Below are 21808 nucleotides of genomic sequence, written 5' to 3'. Positions count from 1 at the left end.
CGTGCTGACCTGCCGCAGTATAATGACAGTGACAGCGGCTGGTCGGCAAGTGGTTAAGGGGGACAACTTAGATATTAATAGATTTGATTTATAAAATAAGTGTTGGTGCTATTTGAAGTGAATGTTTGAGTTATGGGGGGATTCCCCTCTTCTTTTGAAGATACAGCTCGAGTCGTAGTGGAGGAGCTGTTTACGTGTTTTTAAATGGAAATAAAAGTATAATTGTATTTATTAAAGCCAATAATAATAAAGGCCGCAGCTATAATTTTATCCAAAGGTAGTGTGAGTGTGTTTATTGTTTATCTAAATTCCTGCTGTCTGCTAGCCCTGACCAGAGCACCTTCTTACACGTTTGCTGTGTCCCTCACATTGTTTCTCGCAAACTGCAAATGGGACTTTTTATGGCTTTCTTTCAACAATGGCTTTCTTCTTGCCACTCTTTCATAAAGGCCAGATTTGTGGAGTGCACGACTAATGCCCCATACACACGAGTGGAATTTCCACCAGCAAAAGTCTGATGTGAGCTTTTCGTCGGAAATTGAGACCATGTGTATGGTCTTTCAGACTTTTTCTGTCAGAATTTCTGCCAGCAAACGTGCAGGTTCTCAATTTTCCCGACAGAAAAAATTCCTATCAGAAAATCTGTTCGTCTGTATGGAATTCCGACAGGAAAAAAACACGCATGCTCGGAAACAGTTCGACACATGCTCGGAAGCATTGAACTTAATTTTCTCGCCTCATCATAGTGTTGTACGTCACCGTGTTCTTAACGCTCGAAAGTTCAGAGAACTTTTGTGTGACCGTGTGTATGCAAGCCAAGCTTGAGCGGAATTCCGTAGAAAAAAACATCCAACTTTTTTCCGATGGAAATTCTGCTCATGTGTACAGGGCATAACAGTTGTCCTGTGGACAGATTCTCCCACCTGAGGTATGGATCTCTGCAGCTCCTCCAGTTACCATGGGCCTCTTGGCTGTTTCTTCTAAATCTATATATGTAATAAGGCCGAGCAGCGGCCTGTGTTTATGGGAGGAGCCCGGGGAGCCTATATAATCTCCTCGCCTCCCTCCGGGCTCCGTCGGCTTCCTGTCTCAGCACGAGACTTCCGGCGCACTTCGATTGCGTCATCCCTCGCAGCCGCCGCCGCCGCATCCGCGCCATCCAGCGACCTCCGCAGACACCGGGGCGTCCCTCGGTTATCATCCGACCGCCGCAAGGTAGGCTCTGCTCTCCCGGCTCCCGAGCTCCTTCCCACCGCGGGCTCACCATTCATTTCAGCCCCCACCGCACCAACGTATCCCACATACTGGCAGACCCCAGGCATTTCAACATGCCGGTACATACACCTTACCCGCTCCTTGCACTGTCTACTCACTGTCACAAACGCCCACGCACTTTCGTCACACCACACATGTCTACACTCCTTACTCTCAGTTTAAACCCATAAATGTATATTCATAATGCTTACCACAGCAGATGTATTACCATAAGTATTTTTCTGCAGTGTTACTGCTTAACTCTAAAACTGATCACTGACAATGCAAACTGAAATATTCTTGTAGTCACAGATTAATTAAGCAACAGCAAAAACTGTGATTACAATGCCCAACCGCATCTTGTGCAGTCCGCCCCATACCTATCAATATTTTCCTTACCCTGCATACCGAACTGTAGTCCACTTGTTGTCACATGCCTCACATACGTGCACCGATCCGTTGGCACAGCTACAACTAGCTCCCCTTTGGTATTCATGTCATTAAACTGTTTTTTATTTATTTATTTATTTTCATTTTCTTGTTTGTTTATTTGTGTTTTGCCATTTTTTCTTTTTCTTTCTCCTTTTCTTCCCCTGGTTTATTGTAAAAACAAAAAAAAAAAAAAAAACTCTACCTTAGAAGACCAACTTGCAGCTTCTCCAGTTCACCGACCTCCCAGCCCCACGGCTTTCTCAGTCCCCAACACATGGTATACCGTGCACCACATTGGGAACACACGTATACCCAGCACTGCATCCCCTGCCATAGTACCCATTGCTGTACACCTTTCCGATGCTCGGTCACGCACAAGCACTCACGCCACTATTTTTCATGCGGTGCATCATCAGGCTTCTCCAGTCACCCCATCCATTGTTCCCTCCATTTTGCTTCACAGCAATTCCAGACACACCCCACTCGCCTCCAAATCATGCCTCACACAGCCTGCGCTCCCCACGCATCACACCCACACGCATACCAGCCGCGGCACCCCCGATCAGTAGCGACCTCACTCCCAGCTCATGCTCCACAGCTCCGCAGTCGCCAACAACATGACAACACATTGTTACGCCTCTCTCATGGGACGTTCCCTCACTTGCCCACCTGCAGTACGTCTTGGGGGTACACAAACACCTTCTCAGCTGCAGCTTCACCCCATTCCACATGTGGCCAAATCCGCCGTGGCCCCCCCCCCTTTTCAGTACATGCTCCAGAGCCCGGTAGTCACCCACAACCACAGTGCACCGGTTCATGCCTCTGTCATGGGTCATTTCAGCTACTCACCCTACCACAAACATGCCCCGGCAAGACCACACACATCCTCACACACATTCCGGACCCAAACAGGCCCCTCTCTTCTTAGCCCCATTTCAGCACATGCTCCAGAGTTTCGCATCTCTGCCATGGGAATTTCTGTCACTCATTTACTTGACACAAGTCCAGATCTCAACCCCTGCACGTTCCCGCTGGCAGGCTTGCCTCGAACGTTCCCCAACAGTGTCACCCTCATTTCGGCACATGCTCCAGAGCCCCCGCGTTGTCAGACACACCCGCAACGCACCGCTTCAGGCCTCTGTCATGGGACATTTCGGCCACCAAGCCATCGCCGCCTCACCCCCTTCGTCGGTCGCTTACAACATTCGAGCTTATCTAGCCCCCGTCCTTATGTATTATCATTTCTCCACAGGTCAGTCAAGCTCGCCAGCTTCCCCTGCACACCAGGTTCAGTAATTTTACAGGTAAAAAAAAAAAAATAAAAAAAAAAAGGTGGATCCCCCATCCCCGGCACGACACGGAAACAACCCGTTTTATCTCACCCCTGCAGGTTCCTGCTCGTCCCACCTCGACCTCCTAGACAAAACTCCGTACCCAGGGCACGATTTACCCTGAGTCATGTCTCAGGACGGCAGCGAAGACCTTTTTGCCCCTTCCTCACCGCCCCCCGCTTCAGAGAGCGGCAGCGCACGCTCCTTCAGGGGATGGACCATCCCCAAGTTAACAGCGGAGTTGAGGCGCAAGCATGTGCCCTTTCCGTCCACAGCCAGGAAGGCAGAACTTTTCAGGCTCCTGTTCCCACCTCCTGCTTCAAACAACTCCCCGCCAGCCTCACCTGGACCAAGCACCCAGCAAACTTCGCTACACTCCATATCCGCCGCCGTGTCCCAACTCCACAACATGGTCGCAACACTCTCCACCACAATTACAGACGTACAGGCGAGAATGATGCTTCTGGAGGCTCGCCCACCTACAGCTTCCCCCGATCCATCCACGCTCACCCCGTCTGCAGTGCAACCGCAAATACCTCCCCCGCTTACACCCACAGGCAAGTGCTCCGTAGTCCTCCCAGCCCACTTGGTTCCTGCCAACATCAGGAAGGACATCCTGGACGGCAAGGACATCAACCTAGCCTCCCTCCTCATCTCGGTACACGACCTAGCCGACAACAAGGCCTATGCCTGGGGAGACGTCTCAGTGGTCCTCAAGGCCAAAGACCCAAGGCTTAACCGTAAACTATCGGTCCCGGAATTTGCCTTGGCCTTTGGCATGCTCAGAGATGTCCTATGCTCCGCCTCCCCCAGTAGGAGGGAAGAGCTGGACCTTTATCTCCACACCATAGTGGATCTGGGCTACAAGTACGGAGGGTTTTCATTCTATGACTACCACCGCTCCTTCTCAGCCAAAGCAGCGGCCAGGCTGCTGCAGTTCCAGACAGCTACAGATTGGAGTCTCATGGACACCGAGCTGTTCTGCCGCCACTTTGCTGGCCTGCGCTCACCATTATGTGCTGTTTGCCAGTCCTCCACTCACACCGCCACCTGGTGCGCCAACACCACCACCAACACCACCTCCAACACTCGCCCGTTCGAACTCCCCTCGACCTCGAGGGCAGCTCCGGGCCTACCGGCCACCCAGCAGACGTCCCAGGCCGACAAGTTCGGGCGCCCAGTACAGACGCTAGGCGGCGCGGCCATCTGCAATAATTTTAACCATGGCTCCTGCAACTTCAGCCAATGCCGTCTGCTCCATGTCTGCCTTACGTGCCATAGAGCGCACCCCAGGACCCTATGCCTAGTCAAGCAACAAAAGAAGACCTGACTAGGCCGCATTAACATCCCCTGGCTGGAGCTCTACCTCACCTCCCACCCCACCCCCTCCCTCACCACCTTCCTCGTCCAAGGCTTCACAGAAGGGTTCCACACAGGCCTCATTTCACTACCCCACACAACGCACGAATGTAGAAACCTGCGCTCAGCCGCCACAGATGAGCAGGCCATAGACCAGCTCTTACAGACAGAGCTAGAGCGAGGCTTCATCATAGGCCCCTTCACCACACCCCCCTTCAGCACCTGGAGAGTCAGCCCTATTGGGCTTGTCAAGGGCAAGTTTTCAAATAAAACACGTTTAGTTTACGATCTGTCTGCGCCTCATTCTTCCCCCACCCCCAGCCTGAACTCCTTGATCCCCTCGGAGGAGTTCTCCCTAAAATACGCGTCTGTAGACATGGCAATCCAAGCCATAATTAAAACCGGCACGGGCACCTGGCTCTCCAAGGCCGACATCTCAGACGCCTTTAAACTCTTGCCTATCCACCCGTCCCTCTGGTGTTGGCATGGCATGAAATGGAGAGAGTCATACTACTTCGCCACCAAGCTGACGTTTGGCTCCAAGTCTAGTCCCTGGCTCTTCGACACCTTCGCACAGACTCTCACCTGGATTCTCGTGCACCAAGCCCATTGTCAACAAGTCATCCACTACTTGGATGACTTTTTGCTAATTGAACAACCCGACACGCCTCCAGGAGACCTCCAAAAGTTGAGACTCGTCTTCAAAAATCTCAACGTCCCCCTCGCAGAACACAAAGTAGAAGGCCCAGCACACTCCATTACCTTCCTCGGAGTTAATCTGGATACCACCTCCATGCAAGCCAGCCTCCCCCCCGACAAACTGACCCGCATCAGGGCAGTCCTCCATAGTTTCACCCAAACGCAGGGCTGCACCAGGAAGCAGCTGCAGTCCCTCCTGGGAATGCTAAACTTTGCAGTAAGGATCATCCCTCAGGGCCGATCCTTCGTGTCACGCCTTCTGGTCTTCCTTTCCCATGCACAGGACCCTGATCAGATTCTCAGGTTGGATACCGCAGCCTTAGCGGACCTCTCGATGTGGGAAGAATTTCTCACCAACTGGAACGGTATATCAATGTTTATACCGTCAGTGTCACCCCTTTCCCCACAAGTAGTGACCGACGCCGCAGCCTCCACAGGTTTTGCAGCTATTTTTGGCCACCACTGGTTCGCAGGACCGTGGCCGCCAGAAATACTAGCGGTCCCGGGCTTCACCCAGACGCCCTCCTTGTTCGAGTTGTACCCAATCGTAGCAGCCGCCCAACTCTGGGGCCACAGCTGGGCTGGACAAACTGTTACCTTCACCACCGACAACCAGGCCACAGCCGACATTATTAACAAGGGCAGGTCCAGGTCTCTTGTTATAATGTCCTTCCTACGTCGGCTAGTGCAACTGTCCTTGCTACACCAATTCAATGTGCATTGTACCTTCCTCCCCGGCAAGTGTAATCTCGCCGCAGACGCCTTGTCCCGCTTTAATTATGCCTCTTTTTTTCAGCAGAAACCCGCAGCCGATCCATCTTCAGCCCCTATCCCTCCTTGGTCTCAACTGACCCTGGACTGACACAGCACCTACAGCAAGCTACCCAGCTGATCAACCAGTCTCTCTCCCGCAATACCCTCAAAGCCTATCACACGGCTTGGGACACCTTTACCAACTTCTTGACGCACCACTCCGCTAACACCACCCCGAGTGTCAAGCACGTATTGGCATTCATCTCCTACTGTCACACTTGCCAGTCCCTTTCGTACAACACCATCCGTCTCTACCTGGCTGGCGTCCAGCACTTTCTGGCCTTACACGATCCGGCGAAGCCTTCGCTGTTTACGTCCCACGCAGTCAAAGCTGCCCTACGCGCAGTCCGGAAGCAACAACCAGTTGTCAACGCCAAACGCCTGCCCATTACCAGCACCATATTTAGAGACCTGTCCGCCATCCTCGCCACATCCCCGTTCGGCCTCCTGCCTAGCTTGGTCATACAAGCGGCCATCTACCTAGCGTATTATGGTTTCCTCCGACCCAGCGAGTTTGCCTTCAACAGCCCTGCCGGCCAAGTCCTGCGCAGACGACACTTGGTCCGCCATCAAGACTGCTTCACGCTTCACCTCACTACCACCAAAACACAGCAATCAGGCCCCGGCTTAGACATCGCCATTTACAAGACAGGTAACGCCTGGTGCCCAGTATCCGTGTTGGACCGCCTACTCTTACTTTTGCCAGCCCAATCAGACTCCGCTCCTCTACTCCCTTTTCCGGACAAACCTCTGAACACCAGCCAGTTCATTAAACACGTGAGGATCCTCCTTCGGACTCTGCACCTCAATCCTACCCAGTATTCGGGCCACTCCTTTCGTATCGGAGCAGCCTCAACCGCCTCGCGACACGGGGTCCCCGACCATATCATTAAGAAGCTAGGCAGGTGGAAGTCTGCCTGCTTCGCTAGGTACATTCCTGACCCTCAGGCGGAGATGACACAAGCCTTCGCCATACTTGCTCACTAATGTTCTGACTCAATAAAACTATAACCCTACCTGAATGTTTTGCCCCCTTATTCTGGCGTACCGTCCGTTAGGGCCAGCGCACACTTCAGGTCCATTGTATGTTGTGAGTCCTAGTCAGTCTGTGTCCATGTCCGTGTCGGCCGTAGGGCTCCGACCATAAGTAATAAGGCCGAGCAGCGGCCTGTGTTTATGGGAGGAGCCCGGGGAGCCTATATAATATCCTCGCCTCCCTCCGGGCTCCGTCGGCTTCCTGTCTCAGCACGAGACTTCCGGCGCACTTCGCCCACCCCCCCATCCCATTTCACAGGAATTCCCAGGTTCATTCCTCTCCACAACATCTATCATTTAACAGGGTATGCCCCCTTATTCTGGCGTACCGTCCGTTAGGGCCAGCGCACACTTCAGGTCCATTGTATGTTGTGAGTCCTAGTCAGTCTGTGTCCATGTCCGTGTCGGCCGTAGGGCTCCGACCATAAATAAAACTAAACGTGTATGTATGTATGTTCCAGCATCACGTCCAAACGGCTAAAGATATTAACATGAAACTTGGCACACATGTTACTTATATGTCAGCAACAAACATAGGATAGGTGGTTTAACCCTTACCCACCCTCATTTGCCATGGTCGGGGTTTTCCTTTAAAGTCCCATTCAACTCTATGGGAAATACATGTTACTTCATAACTTCCAAACGGCTGTACATATTTCGATAACACTTGGTCACATGTTACTTATATGTCCACTTAAACTATAGGATAGTTAATTTATCCCTTAACTACCCTCATTTGTGAGGGTTGGGGTTTTTGTTTAAAGTCCCATGCAAATCAATGGGAAATGTATGTTCCCACATAACTTCTGTACGCCTGGAGATATTTCAATAATACCTGGTACACATATTACTTATATGCCAAATAAAAATATATGACAGTTAAATTAACCCTTACCTACACCCTTATATAAAAGATGGGTATATTTATATAACTATGATTTTCCTCCCCAAAAGGTTACGATAGGAAGACCGGGAAACGCCGGGTATTCAGCTAGTTATAACTAAAGGCAAAACTGTTTTTTTTGTTTTGGAAAAAGTGGAAAGGGATTAGAACATCTTTGCCCCCATTAGGGAGATTTATCCTCTCTTTTTTTCCCGTTTATCATTATTATTGAAAGTAAAAGAAAAATCAAAAATTTTGGATTGTCCCCAGAAAAGTAATAGGGAGGGAATCTTATAATAGGGACATCAGTTTTGATGACCTGGGGGTCCCCCAAGGAAATCCCTTAATTTGCAGGGATTTTCTCTCACTTTCCCTCTGGTTATGGGACAGGAATTGAAGGGAAATCTCCGCAATGTGCCACAGACGGCAAAAAAAAATCTGAAAAGGAGTTATATCCCTCCCTTAGTTTTGCCTATAGTTGTACTTTAATGCTCTCCTTGCAATTGTGCCATACTCTTTCCATTTTCGGATGATGGACTGAACAGTACTCCGTGAGATGTTCTAAGCTTGTGATATTTTTTTTGTAACCTAACCCCCTAACTTTCTCAACAACTTTATCCCTGACCGACAGGTGTGTTCCTTGGCCTTCATGATGCCGTTTGTTCACCAGGGCTCTCTAACAAATATATGAGGGCTTCACAGAACAGCTGTATTTATACTGAGATTAAATTACACACAAGTGGACTTAATTTACCAATTGGGTGACTTCTGAAGGCAATTGATTACACTAGATTTTAGTTTGGGGTATCAAATGCACGCATGTGATATCCATTTATCGTTTTCCTTCCACTTCACAATTATATGCCATTTTGTGTTGGTCGATCACATAAAATCCCAATAAAATACATTTCAATTTTTAGTTGTAACATGACAAAATGTGGAAAATTTCAAGGGGTCCGTGTTACTATCCCTGCTCCTTTGGGCACACTGGCCCATAATGTTCAAACATTTTTGATACACCCTGTTCAGATATATTGTATACCTGCTGGTGTTAATTCTGCTATCTTGTACCAATACATTGTATAGGAGTTTATATATCATATGACCTGTTCTCTTTATGTACCCCATCTTTTGTATACAGTAAAAATTGATTTTGAAAAAATAAAAGCTTCTAAATCCAATTCACAAACAGACCAAAGTGTAAAAAAAAAAGCAGCATGTAATAATTACCACCAGGGTTTTGTTGGTATCACATGCTGTATTTGTCAAAAAACAGGGGACCACCAGGCTGTTTTTTGACAAATAGCTGGTTGCCAAGCAGCGGGTCAGGAAGCCGGCTGCCACGTCCTTAACAACAGATGACTCGTCAGCGGGCTTCCCCGCTAATAGCCGATTAAAAATCCCTCCCATTTCATACAAGTCCCTTACCCAAACATGCAGCCCAGAAGGTCAGGAAATTGGGGGAGAGGGGGTGGGGATGAGCGAGTATGTTGATGGGAACAAAGACCTCATTCTGATTAGCCCCCCTGCCCGCAGACCCCCACAACCACCGGCATGGGGGTCTGCAGGCAGGGGGTAATCAGAATCTAGAAGCCTCCCTTAAAAAGGTGGCCCCCAAATCCCCCCCATGTGAATGAGTACCCGTACCCATTCACCAAAAAAATTGTCAAAAGTAATAAAAAAAAAAACAACACACACACACACAGTTTGACATTTACATTAAAAAAAAAAAAAAAAAAAAAAAAGAAAAGTGTTCCCTGTTATAAATGCACCGTCAATCACACCGCCCGCCGGACCCAAAAAAGAAAAAACAAAAGATGCTCGCATCGATGTAGGCTGGCTGCCCACTGCAGGCTCCGCTGTCTGACATTTCTTATATAGGTAAGAGGCGGGGCCACTTGTCTACGTCACCTGGTGGTCCTGCCCCGTGTGATGTCACCAACCTAGCATGTAGCGGTCTGATGGATGGCAGTCGGGTGTCCCGTTTACAGCTGGTGGCCCATAGGAGAGTGGTCTGTGTCCGTAATCAGTGGAGAGATCATCTGCTGAGCAAGCAGGTCACAACCCACCCCACATGAAAGGGGCAAATAAGTAAACACATGTATTTTTTTTGCATGATATATCATACGATTCTGCTTGTTTGTTCACAAGGATCCCGTCAATGTTGACATTGTAACTCCTTTTTATTGATTACCTTGTGTATCTTGATTTTTAAGTGGAATACCATGTGTCTGTATCTCTGCCTTTTTTTTATGCTTTATCCTTAATAAACACAGTTAAAAAAAAAAAAATGGAAATTACTCGTTGTCATTGACTTTTATTAAAAATTTCAAATCAAGAATAAAACATTTGTGAGATCAGAGTATCCAGCTCAGTTATATAACTGTCTTACAAGATGTTTTTAAAAACACTGTATTCATGTTATAAGAAAAATATGCAATGATCCAAAAGGGGATCCCATTAGTTTTGGGCAAAAAAAAAAAAGCACAACAACTTGTGTATATCAGATTTTTAAGCCAAAAAAAAAAAAAAAAAAAAAAAAAAAAAAGGGAAAATAAATAAGAATAGAGAGAAAAAAAAGGGGAGGGTGGCGTATGGTTTTAGCCAATTAAGAGAAGACACTTTTTGACACAAAAAAAAAATAAAAAAAATAAAGAATAATATTCATTATTTTATAATGAAAACATTTGAAATGTGATACATTTGCTTATTCACAACTTAAAAAGAAACAAATATTTTTTGCCTTGCCGATTAATTCGCCTATATTGAACATAGGCTTTTTTGGGGCTCCCGCAAGATTTGAACCATTGTATGCTTATTTATAATAAATACTAAAGTTAACAATAATAAAAGAGCATCTTCATTTTTACAGGGCCATACATACAATACATACACCAAGTAAAAGTCATGATATTCAGTATGCATTGGGTTTCTGTCCAGCATCTGGTAAAGCGACCAACATACATTAGGTTTGACCATCATACACACAAAAACACTATGATTTCAGCATAGGCTGTAGATTACCACCACATACTTTGCTAAGTTGGCAGCAGGAATTAAAAGGTGTTTTGGCCGACCTAGACTGCTGAGCTTTCCAAACATTATTGTCAGACTGCCATCTGTTGGGGTCATTCTCACCCCTCATATCATACTGTTAACATATAATTATATGAAAGGTTACCTTATGGAAAGTAACAATGCCCTGGAAATACAATAAACCTGCTAGTTACAAAAGGTGCAAAACTACACTCAGTAGGGCAGCAATTCTCAGCAGCAGGTGGTTGGAACTAGGTGTAACCTAATGACGTTTTTTGGCTTTTTTAGGCTTTGAAACTCCTGCATTGAAAGGTTAATTTATCACTGCTTCTATGGGAAGTATTGTCTGATATGGCCTTCATTTTTTTTATGAGAAAGAAAAAATATCACTGCATTACAGAACAAAACAGGAACAACCGACTGGTAACTTTAGGGTCATCTCTTGCACTTTTTACTCCAGTTACTTTCATAAACAAAGCCTGATGTCTTTCAGCAACTGAATGGACAGGAGCCCGACTAAGATGGGGAAACCTTGCAGCTGAAAACTTCCTGCCGGCTGAAGAGGTTTCTCAGTTTTCATGCTAAAAACAAAGGAAACTCATTAAAATATTGCCTTTGGACTGCTTATTACCTTACACTGGACGTTGCCAATGCAAACACACACTATCATACATCCCTGCATGGTAAGAGGACCTTTTTAAAACTTTCACTGCCAGAAAAATAAGACAAAAAAAGGAATGCTAGTTTAAAAACAACATTTTATAAATGAGGACAAATAGGCCGGACCCTCTGTAGTGTTGACACAACGGTATGCCTGGAATTCAATTGCTTGACTTTAAAGTCACTGCGTACAGGAAAAAAGGCACAAAGATTCAAGTTTTATGTCTGTTTAGTAGTCCCAATCCAAGTCTTTGAAATCTCTTCTGTGCAGTATGCAAACATTGAAAATTAGCCACTTCTATGGTTTCCGAGCCACAAAAAACATACAGTCATAGCAGTATTTCATCATTGATAACTTATTTACAGTGTATGTTGTAGCCATGGATTCCTTTTCAGTCTGTGAACACAAATGACAAGTTAGTGGTTAGTTAAAAGTTAAACTATTCCATTTTGTGATGGAAAACTGTAAAGTGCTGTAAATGCTTTAATAAAAATTGTGCAAGCACCAAAGAAAATACAATGCATTAAAGTGGAGTTCCCCCCATAAATATAACATTACATCAGTAGTTTTAAAAAATGTCATTAGTCCTTTACGAATTTTTTTTTTTTTTTTTTTAAGATGCCTTCAAAGTGTTGTTGCTAGGCAGAATAGTTAATCTTCCCACTTCCTGCACCTAGGTGCTTAATGCTTCCTAACCTACACCGCACAGACTCCTGGGAATGTAGTGGGTGTAACTTCCCAGGAGTCTGTGCATTCCCCAGTCTCAAAGAATCATGTGACTTGGACAGCACAGGTGCTGAAACCTAATCTGACACTGCTTGTGCAGCACTGAGCATGTGCGAGATCTGCAAGGCTGAAATCCAGGAAGTCATACAGTCTGGCTTCATGATGCCCACACTTAAGATGGCCCCAGTCAATTTCTATTTTATAAAGTGTCTAAATGCTGTAACAACCTAACAAAACGGACCTTAGTTTACAGACTAACTTTACTAGAATACATTAAGCTTGTGTATTACAGGGGTATTTATATTTAAAAAGTGAAATTGTGGCCGGAACTCCGCTTTAATGAAAGATTAGCTGGCACCACAGAAAGTCAAAAAGAGGCAATATATTTAGAACATACCATTCTGGCAGTCCATGTGTTAAAACTCTGTCGCTTTCCTTCTCTCTAGCCACTGTAGGGATCTATACTTCTATGGGGTTTATTTACTAAAGCTGGAAAGTGCAAAATCAGTCTCACTTCTGCAGAGAAACCAATCAGCTTTTAACCTTAGCTTGTTCAATCAAGCTTTGGCAATAAAACCTGGAGGATGATTGGCTTCTTTGCAAGACGTACAAACAGGCTTAGCCAAGAGCAGCGGTAGCCATTGGCTCCTGATGCCGTCAGTCATAACCTGTGAACAGAGAGCGGAGGGGTGAGGCTGAGCTAGGCCGTGTGTTTGAAGAGACGCAATTGGTCAAGCTCAGGAGCATGCACGAGCGACCGCAAAGAAGGGGGCTTCCTATGGGGGCAGGAGCCAGGAGTGCCAGTGGCGGATCTGAGAAGAGGAGGATCGAGGCTGTTTCGTGCAAAACCACTGCACACAGAGCAGGCACTTTTAACATGTTTATATTTAATGAAAAAAAAAAAACCCTCACTATTAACTGTATATAAACATTCCAAAGCATGATGTCCCTTTGCCCAGGGTATGTTTATAAATGCTACTTAAAAGGGCAAGTTCGCCTTTACAGAAAAATCTGTAAGGTGAAGTTGCATAGGATCTGGGCTGCTCTGTGCAAAACCACTGCACAGAGCAGGTAAAGTATACAGTAACACGTTTGTTATTTAAAAAAATAAATTAAAAATCAAGACTTTAATATCAACTTAAACCTGCGGTTTGTGTCCCTGTTTGAAAGATTTCCCTTTCCTTCTCAGCGATTGCCATTATAAAGAACATATAATGATGAAAGGGTCCTGTGAGGCTTTGAAACATTGCTTCTGTGATTGTGATGTTGGCGCTAAATAAAGCTTTGGACCCCTTCTGGAGATCCTTGGAGTGTTGGTGACATACAGTACCACTTTCTGCCTATTTAAACGATTTCTCCTCCTTTCCCTCATTGACTGCCATTAAAGCAACACAAATAACCTGTTTTAGCCCTTCCCCACTTAATATATGATTAAAAACACGTTTTGATGGAGTGCCCCCTCAAATAATGGAAATACCTCAAAATAGAATCCATGCTGCAACATAACATTTTTGATATCTTCATAACTCAGTTCTATAGAGAGTTCATTTGCCATGTTTTCATAGTGATACAGAAGAGGTCCTAGGAAAGAAAGAAATGAAACCAAAATGAATGCTTGCATAAGACAGGTTTAGGTTATTTGGCCCTGGCTTTTATACAATTACATTTCTGACCTGAAGGAAATAAGGAGTCTGCTTTGCTGACTTCTCGGTCTGAAAGTGCCAAGTGATATCTGGCTTCAATACGGTAGTTACTGACTAAAAACAAGTATTCAGCAAACTAAACCCAACATTCTCTGGACAGAATGGGAAAGTGTTTAATCCGCAGTGTTTAAAAGAGTTAAAGTGTTATTTTTTATACTTAGCTAGGTGGATGCAGCTTGGGTCCAAATTTGCATCTGTCCCCTGTCGCGTCTACACTGAGAACCGAGCGATCGAATGCCTCGGTTCTCTCAGGTCTGTGAGCAGAGAGCTGTAGACTGTCAGTCACAGCTCTCTGCACTTCTCTCTCCTTGGAACGCTGAGCTGTGGAGAAGCAGAGAGTGGCCATCTCAGGCTCTCAGTGGCTTGCTGAGAGGTTGAGACGGGCATTAGTCTAGGCACCTGGCAGGTCCAGACTTGAACTGTCAGGATGACGCAGCGCCTAAACTGATTTTCGAGACGTCAGAGAGTGGACTTCACCCCGCTCTGCTGAAAACAGGTCACAGGAGTGCAAAATAAAATTGCACTCCTGTGATCCATAAACAACAAACTGTCAGATAAACAGGAGCAAGGGAAAGCAAGGAGATCTCTTAAAATGTGGGAAAAAAAAAAAAAAAAAGAAGATGGTAAAGATTTGACAACAAAATGGTTTTGGCATGAGTCGAGTTCCTGATCTGCATCTGTGTTAAGGTATTGGTTATAACAGCAAGGTATCTATCAATTTTTAGGAGTTCAGTAACCGCGTTCACACATTCCTTAAGACGTATATCCTTCCAAAGCGCATCACGATATTGTGAAAGTATTTATTTAGCACTGAGCAAGGTATGGTTTTTAGCCCTACTAAGCTCAAAATGACTTTCGGCAAGGGGAGATTTCCACACTTCTTGTCATTGGTGGACAGCAACCTGAACTGATGGAAGTATGTAGACTAGAAAATCAACCTCTCCTTCAGAAAACATTGGTTCCATGACGGTTATAGTAATCCCCTGCCGTCATAGTCCGAAGATAAGGATTTCTGACTTTTCTCTGACTCCTCCCACCACATGCTTGGGCCAGTAACATAGAAAATATAGAAGCTAGACATAGCCAAGCAACTAGTATTTTTAAAAAATGCCAGCCTACATTTCAGTAGAGGTTTCCTTTACAATGTACTGTCAACTATACCCAAATTAAAAAAATGTATGGGCACTGAGGCTACCATCAAATAAAATAGCATCTACCCAAACACTTTCCCTTTTCCCAGAGCAGCATCTTCCAGAATTCCAAACACTGCCACCTAACGCTGTTTCCTCACATACATCAGATTCTTCACTGCAGCTTTTTACACATTATATATATATATATATATATATATATATATATATATATACACACATACATATACACACATACACACACACACACACACACACATACACATTATATATATATATATATATATATATATATATATATATATATATATATATATATATATATATATATATATATATATATATATATTGTGACACAGGGGATTGTTAGCCCTCATGTTAGATGCGTTTTCTTGTAGTGAGTCCACACCAAACAGGCATATATCGTTAAGGGCCTGGTAGCCTGCGTTTTGTTTTTTCTCATTTAACAAACAAAAGTCCACTCAGGAATCCCACACAGGGGTTTAAACATCATTCAGAGATAACTGAAAATACAAGCCCACCTGGCTACTCTTCAACGGCACTGCTGCTATAGGTACTGGTACCTTAAAACCACCAGATCTTCCAGTCTCACAAGTCTTGGACGCACACAGCTTGAAATCACTTAATGCACACAGCTTTAGGCTCCTGGGGCGCACACCGCTTTAAAGCCCTTCAACGCACACAGCGTCTGTCTTCACACAGAGACACTCACTAGCAGCCACTGCTCCACCTTCCTCTCACTTCTGCTCTCCCCAGCCCTTCATTATATGAGCTGTGTGCACCTGGGCACACACCCTGCAGGCTATCTATAAGATCTGGACACAGGGTTGGAGATCCTGTCCCACCCATATCTCTGAAGGATCTCCAAACTAAAGAGCCCCTTCTAGAAATAGCAAGATCCGGAGAAAACTGCCAGAGCAGTTTCCTCCGTTTCAAATCTACGCTCTGTAATCTTGCGATATGCAGACTCTGTGTCCACTTTAACACCATTTTCCTAGGGACAGAGCCTCGCTCTGCCACAATATTTTTATTACACACACACACATACATAATACACACACACACACACACACACACACATACATCTCAAGATCATGAATATTAAACATAAATGTTTGCAGCCAAAGAACACAACAAAATGACAGACAATAAGCATCCTTGACTGAAAGTCTGGATCCTTTTATTCAGATGTCCAATACTTAAAGAGGAGCCTCAGTCCTTTTTGGGTTTATTAAAATTCAGCAGCTACAAAAACACACAATTACCTGTCCCAGGATCCAGTGATGTCCTCACCCAAACTGGCTTCTCTCCCCAGCACCGAAAATGTAAACTCTACCCACTGCACATGTGCAAGCCGCGCTGCACCTTATGAATAGTCTGGCAGTCAATACTTACCTGCTCTGTGAAACAGAATTGCACAGAGCGCCCACGAACCGTCTGTTCTAGGGTTCCCCCCCCCCCCCCGATGACGCCCCTGGCCTCTCCCGATAACTTTTGGCCTATCAACCATTCACAATAACAATGACGTTCAATAAATGTCTTCAATAAACACCGTCACAACAGACAGGAATATCCAGAGATTTACAGTATGGTAGACAGGGATCAGATTCTAGCTTAGTGGACTAGAGATAATATTATTGATTTTAAAATACCAACAAAATACTTAAAGCAGGGGGTTCACCCTAAAAACTATTTTTTAACATTACATTGAGATGACTCTCGACAATGACAGTATGCAGTTTATTTATTTTTTGCTGTACATACCTTGTTCAGCTATTTTCATCCCTGGCTTCTGGGTAGTGAATCCTGCGGGAGTGGGCGTTCCTATCCAGCAGGCGATTGACGCGATGACAAAAACTACCCCCCCCCCCCGGTCGCATAAGGAGTGTCACGAGTTGCCGAAAGAAGCCGACGCTCCTTATGCGATGGGGGGGGGGGGGGGAAGTAGTTTTTGTCATCGCGTCAATCACCTGCTGGATAGGAGCGCCCACTTCCGCGTGATTCACTACCTGGAAGCCGTGGGGAAAAATGGCTGTACGAAGGTATGTACAGCAGAAAAAAAAACAAAAAAACGCATACTGTCATTGTTGCAAGCGAGCACAATGTAAAGGTAGAAATTTTTTTTAGGGTGAACCTCCACTTTAAAGAAAAAGAAACAAAAAGGAACTACTTAAAGTCCTGATTCTGTGAGGTAAGCAAAGTCCAGTCAATGAGCAAGATGGATCAGTAGCTCTCATAAATCTTGGCTGTTTTCTATTTGATGGTAAAGAAGAGCTCTAGACTGCTGATGCAGTCCCACTTCTCTGGTCCCTGAGAAGGGTGCTGACGGGAATTATCTGACCACCCAGAAGGTCTGAGGAATGACTGATGGAATGGCGGTGTTTGAAGTGGATGTAAACCCGATTCATTTGAGCTGGGCACATATATTTGTAGGGTTTTCTTATCTTTTTTTCAAAGCACTATGCCCCTGTAGCGGTCTCCTGCTTCGTTCTTCTGGTATTAGCCCGATAACTCCTGACAACTTCTCCATCACATATGATAAAAGCAGCCTGAGTTTTGTGTTTCAGGAGGATTCTATAAATAGATTAGCAGAGCCCTGAACTATTCAAGGAACCCAACGGAAAGTCTCTACCTATGAGAGGGGGTGTGTGCGCGCCTTTCCTCCAATCAGATGTCTTGGCTGTATGCCCAGACTTCACTACAATGTTGAACAGGAAGAGAAAATCTAACAGATCTGAACTTTCTAAACCGTATATAAAGATGAAGACAGAAGATATACATGTAAAACTTATGTAGGGAGATTTGTTTTATCCCTGTGTATCTGAGGCTGTTCACTTCACTGGGTATATGTGAGGATTTACATCCACTTTAAGACCATGAAGATGCCATTCCCTCAAATACAGTTTTATACATACATTATTATCTTGGAATACCTACGGATTGCATTCTGGTAACTTGTATATTATTGACCAGCATTAAAATTACCATTTGAATCAATACAAAAATATGATGGGTATCAAGTGCAAATTTCACCTAGAAGATGCAAAGTGTCCCACTACCTCTGGTACCTTCTAATATAATTCATTCAGTTTAGACTTAAAATGCTGCTAATTAAAATTCATACAGGTAAAGATGTCCTTATTCTGACGGTACTATAATCAGCTCAGGATTTATGAAATACACTGAAGTTTGATTCTGCAAGTAAAGCTCAAGACAGCCAGGAATACAGTTTTGTCAACTATTCCTGCTAAACTATTTACAGCAGACAATAAGCCTGATACTATTATCTATGTAATGTTCCTATTACTTAAGCCTGAAACGTGAAGGTTTTATGATGGCTATTAGAGCCAGATTGGAAAGTATATTGTCCTGTTAAAGTGGTAGTAATCCCGCTTGGCCATTTTGAACTACAGGTAAGCCTATAATAAAAGTCTTAACTGTAGGTAAAATGAATATCTCCTAAACGTTCACCATTTAGGAGATGTTCACCCTGAATGCAACCACTGGCACATTCGCTCTGAAGGTCCAGTATATCGTGCCAGACCTTCAGAGCTTCTTGCCAGAACCAAGAGCGACATCATCACGGTTCCTGCCACTCACAGAGCTGGAGCCCACAAACCCAGAAGATAGGCTGAGGGAAGATATCAGCCCTCTCAGCGGTGACTGCCCGCCACTGGAAGGGCTTTGTTCCAAGGCAAGCATTTCATAAATGTGCAAGTATGCAATGCATGCCATTGTCTTAAAGGTGTTTTTTTTATTCTGCAACTGTTTACTACCGCTTTAATGGGGTTTACAATGGGCTAAATCAAAAGGTTATCGGTTTGCCATGCTTTGTTTTAATGTTAATTTGCTTAAGAGGTTCTGCTATGTCCTATCAATAGACTGACAAGGGTGTTTTGGATCGCTGCTGAAAGGTTAATTGTAGGGGATGCCCCCTGGGATTATGGAAAGGGAAATCACTGCTGTTATGCGTCTTCTATTCTACAAAATGTCATGGCTGACTTAGAAATTCTGAACAACATGCCTTGTCTTCTCAAACAGTTTATGCGGTGCCCAGTTCGCATTACCATCACAATATGGATGTCCTAAAATGTAAAAAAAAAAAAAGGATGATGTCCATTGCTGTCTTCAGGTAACCTAGATACAACCTATTCGGTGTCTTTTATGTCTCACTAATGCTTTATTGTGGCTCAGACAATATCCGACTATACCATATATTGTCGAGTAAACCTGCCCAAAGACAACCGTCTTCTATAAACGTCATACCTTGTGGTTTATATATCGGCTATGCAATCATTGATGGAGTCTGAATTGTAGTGGGAAATTATACTGCTTATCACAATCATATATGTATACTGTGAACAGGACAGATTGTGGTTTATTTTTCTTGTACAAAAAAATAAGTTATAATAAAATTTACATGACTTAAAATATGGTATTAGGTGGGATAGACTTCAGTTTAAAAAGTTAAATAGACAGTGCGTATAGTCGATTTCAGGAGGCTGTTGAATGTGGACTGAAGATTATGGTCTATTTAATCTGAATATTCCCATTAACTGTAAGTGCAGTCAGGGTGGGAAAGTAAAAAGACTTACCGAGAGATAGAAAATATCAGTCATTGTCATTTCTCCATGTTATGCCTAAGCAATGTCCAAAGTCCACAACAATCAGAAATCGCATTTCATGCATCTTAACTATAGGAAACTGAAGTCTGATTAGTTGCTCTTAGTTTCTGCAATCCAAGCTCTATTTTTGGCATTGTTCACTGAATAATACACTCTAAAAAGGATAGACCCAGCCAGGTCACTACTGAAAGTCATTGTCAAAAGTTGTTGTTATTTTATGTGAAATACTGCTAAAGATAAAAAAAAAAAAATTAAAATAAATGTATTCCATCTTGTACAGTTGATTATTCAGGACAGCCAGGAGGCTCATTTGACTTTGACTACTCCTCCACTTCCTTCATCACACAATTGTTTGGATAATAAAATGATAGTAATAATTAGTAAACGATAATAATTGTAATAGTGATCATAATAGTAATACCTAAATTAATCCATAGGCCACCTGGCTTGAGTATTTTCCAGATCGTCTCTATATAGTCCAGAACATTGTGAGCAGTGTCTATAAAAAAACATGTTGCTATGCAATCCCACGAATCTGTTGTCAATACAAAAAGGCAAAAGAAATACTAACACTATTTAGTGCATACCAGTATACTTTTAGGATGTAAGTGATGTAAAACAGGCAAGAAATGTTAATTCTGCAAACATTAATAACCCTTTAACATATTCATGTATTTCAAATATTTTTATTAGATTTTTTCACCGTATATCCATAAAAATAACATAGGAGAAAAAGAAAATATAGTAATAACAAATACATTTATCACAGGGAATGCACAATCACAATGTTTTCCCACTTTAATATTTAATTTGTCATACTGATGTAAAATGATGTGATATTATTATGAGGATAGGACACCTATTTCCATGTTAAAACTATTTTGACTAGTTAATGTCATTGGTGTGTAAAGAAATTCCTCATCCAAGTGGAAGCGTGAATGGGTAAATAGTAGGGTTGTCCCGATACTGAGCATTTGCCTGAGTACCTGTGCAAAGTCTGACAGCCATTTCTCCCCTACTCCCCCCCCCCCCCCCCCCCCGGCTTTCAGCGGCTTTAGTAAAATCAGCGGTGCTCAGTGCTTGTAATTCTCCCACACATGATCACCGCTGACTGTCCCCGCAATCCTCCTCCAGCCCCTCTCCATTCTGCTGCTGTCCCCCTCCGTGTCCCCTTCCATGCTGCCGTGACCCCCTTGATCTGTCAAGATGGAGAGCGTAGGTAGGAACCGGTAAATCCGTCTCCTTACTGTACCGAATGTACAGTGATCACTGACTCTGTCCATTCACATAACAGTGTTTACAATGTTTCAGTTTATGAATGGAGAGGAGCCGCGGTCTCATTTTCAGTGCAGCTGAGGGTGCTGCGAAATGGACTGGGGAATCTGTGGCCCTAGTCCCCTTCCCTGTCTCAAAGGGGAGACCCCTGATATCTCACCAAAGCAACCAACAGGGCTGATAAAAAAAAAAAAAAAAAAAGAAGAAGAATTGCAATAATAGGCAGAATCTTCACATCCAAACACAACTAATGGATTTGTCAGGTGCCTGGTCCACTGCTGCATATTGACATTCTATTCGCTGACCCGTGTGTTACTACAAAAATCATTATCGACATAGGGGCCAGCAGATGAAACCACAGTGCTCTGCAGGGAACAAAGACATCTAATATACCTGGGTTCACACTATTGCGACGCAGGAACCAGCGTGATTCCAGAGTCAGTTCACGCATCGCATCTCACCGCAGGCAGTTCACACTGCCCTCTGCGAACTGCTGCAGGCGTCAATAGAAAGTCAATGGACAGGTTGACAATGATAGGTTCGCACATTGCAGTGTGAACTGTGAAGTTAAATAGTAATCAGATCACATGGATGCGACACCCATGTGATCCGATTCCAGTACAGGGGGAGAAGTTCCTGTACTTTTTTTGTGAGACGCCAATGAGAGTTCAGCAATACAACCGTAATGCATGCGATTGGCACAGCAATGCAGTGAAAATCACATGCAATGTCTGTGTTCGCATATCTGTGAACCCAGGCTAAGAATTCTGTTAAAAAAAAAAAAAAAAAAAAGGCTTCAGATAT

The 21808-nt window shown here is 44.2% G+C and overlaps 1 protein-coding gene across 4 annotated transcripts in view; it reads right to left on the bottom strand.

Annotated features, from left to right (window-relative positions):
* Positions 1-10110: 10110 nt before the first annotated feature.
* The window catches only part of CARNMT1 (carnosine N-methyltransferase 1), a 49762-nt gene continuing 38064 nt past the window's right edge, over positions 10111-21808 (bottom strand). For 2 of the 4 annotated variants that reach the window (XM_040356175.1, XM_040356201.1), the window contains exons 6-8: positions 20151-20264; positions 13707-13810; positions 10111-11899 (exon numbers count right to left, since the gene is read on the bottom strand). In XM_040356175.1, coding sequence (XP_040212109.1) covers positions 11801-11899; positions 13707-13810; positions 20151-20264 — 317 coding nt within the window. In that variant the 3' untranslated portion in view covers positions 10111-11800. Of the gene's footprint in view, positions 11900-13706; positions 13811-19128; positions 19190-20150; positions 20265-21808 lie in introns of those variants that run through there. The other 2 variants (XM_040356191.1, XM_040356183.1) reach the window with 2 other exon arrangements.

This window comes from Rana temporaria, chromosome 1 (assembly GCF_905171775.1).
Source record: "Rana temporaria chromosome 1, aRanTem1.1, whole genome shotgun sequence".
Lineage (NCBI taxonomy): Eukaryota > Metazoa > Chordata > Amphibia > Anura > Ranidae > Rana > Rana temporaria.
The sequence above is the reverse complement of the archived record's forward strand: the minus strand, read 5'-3'. Positions and strand labels throughout refer to the sequence as shown.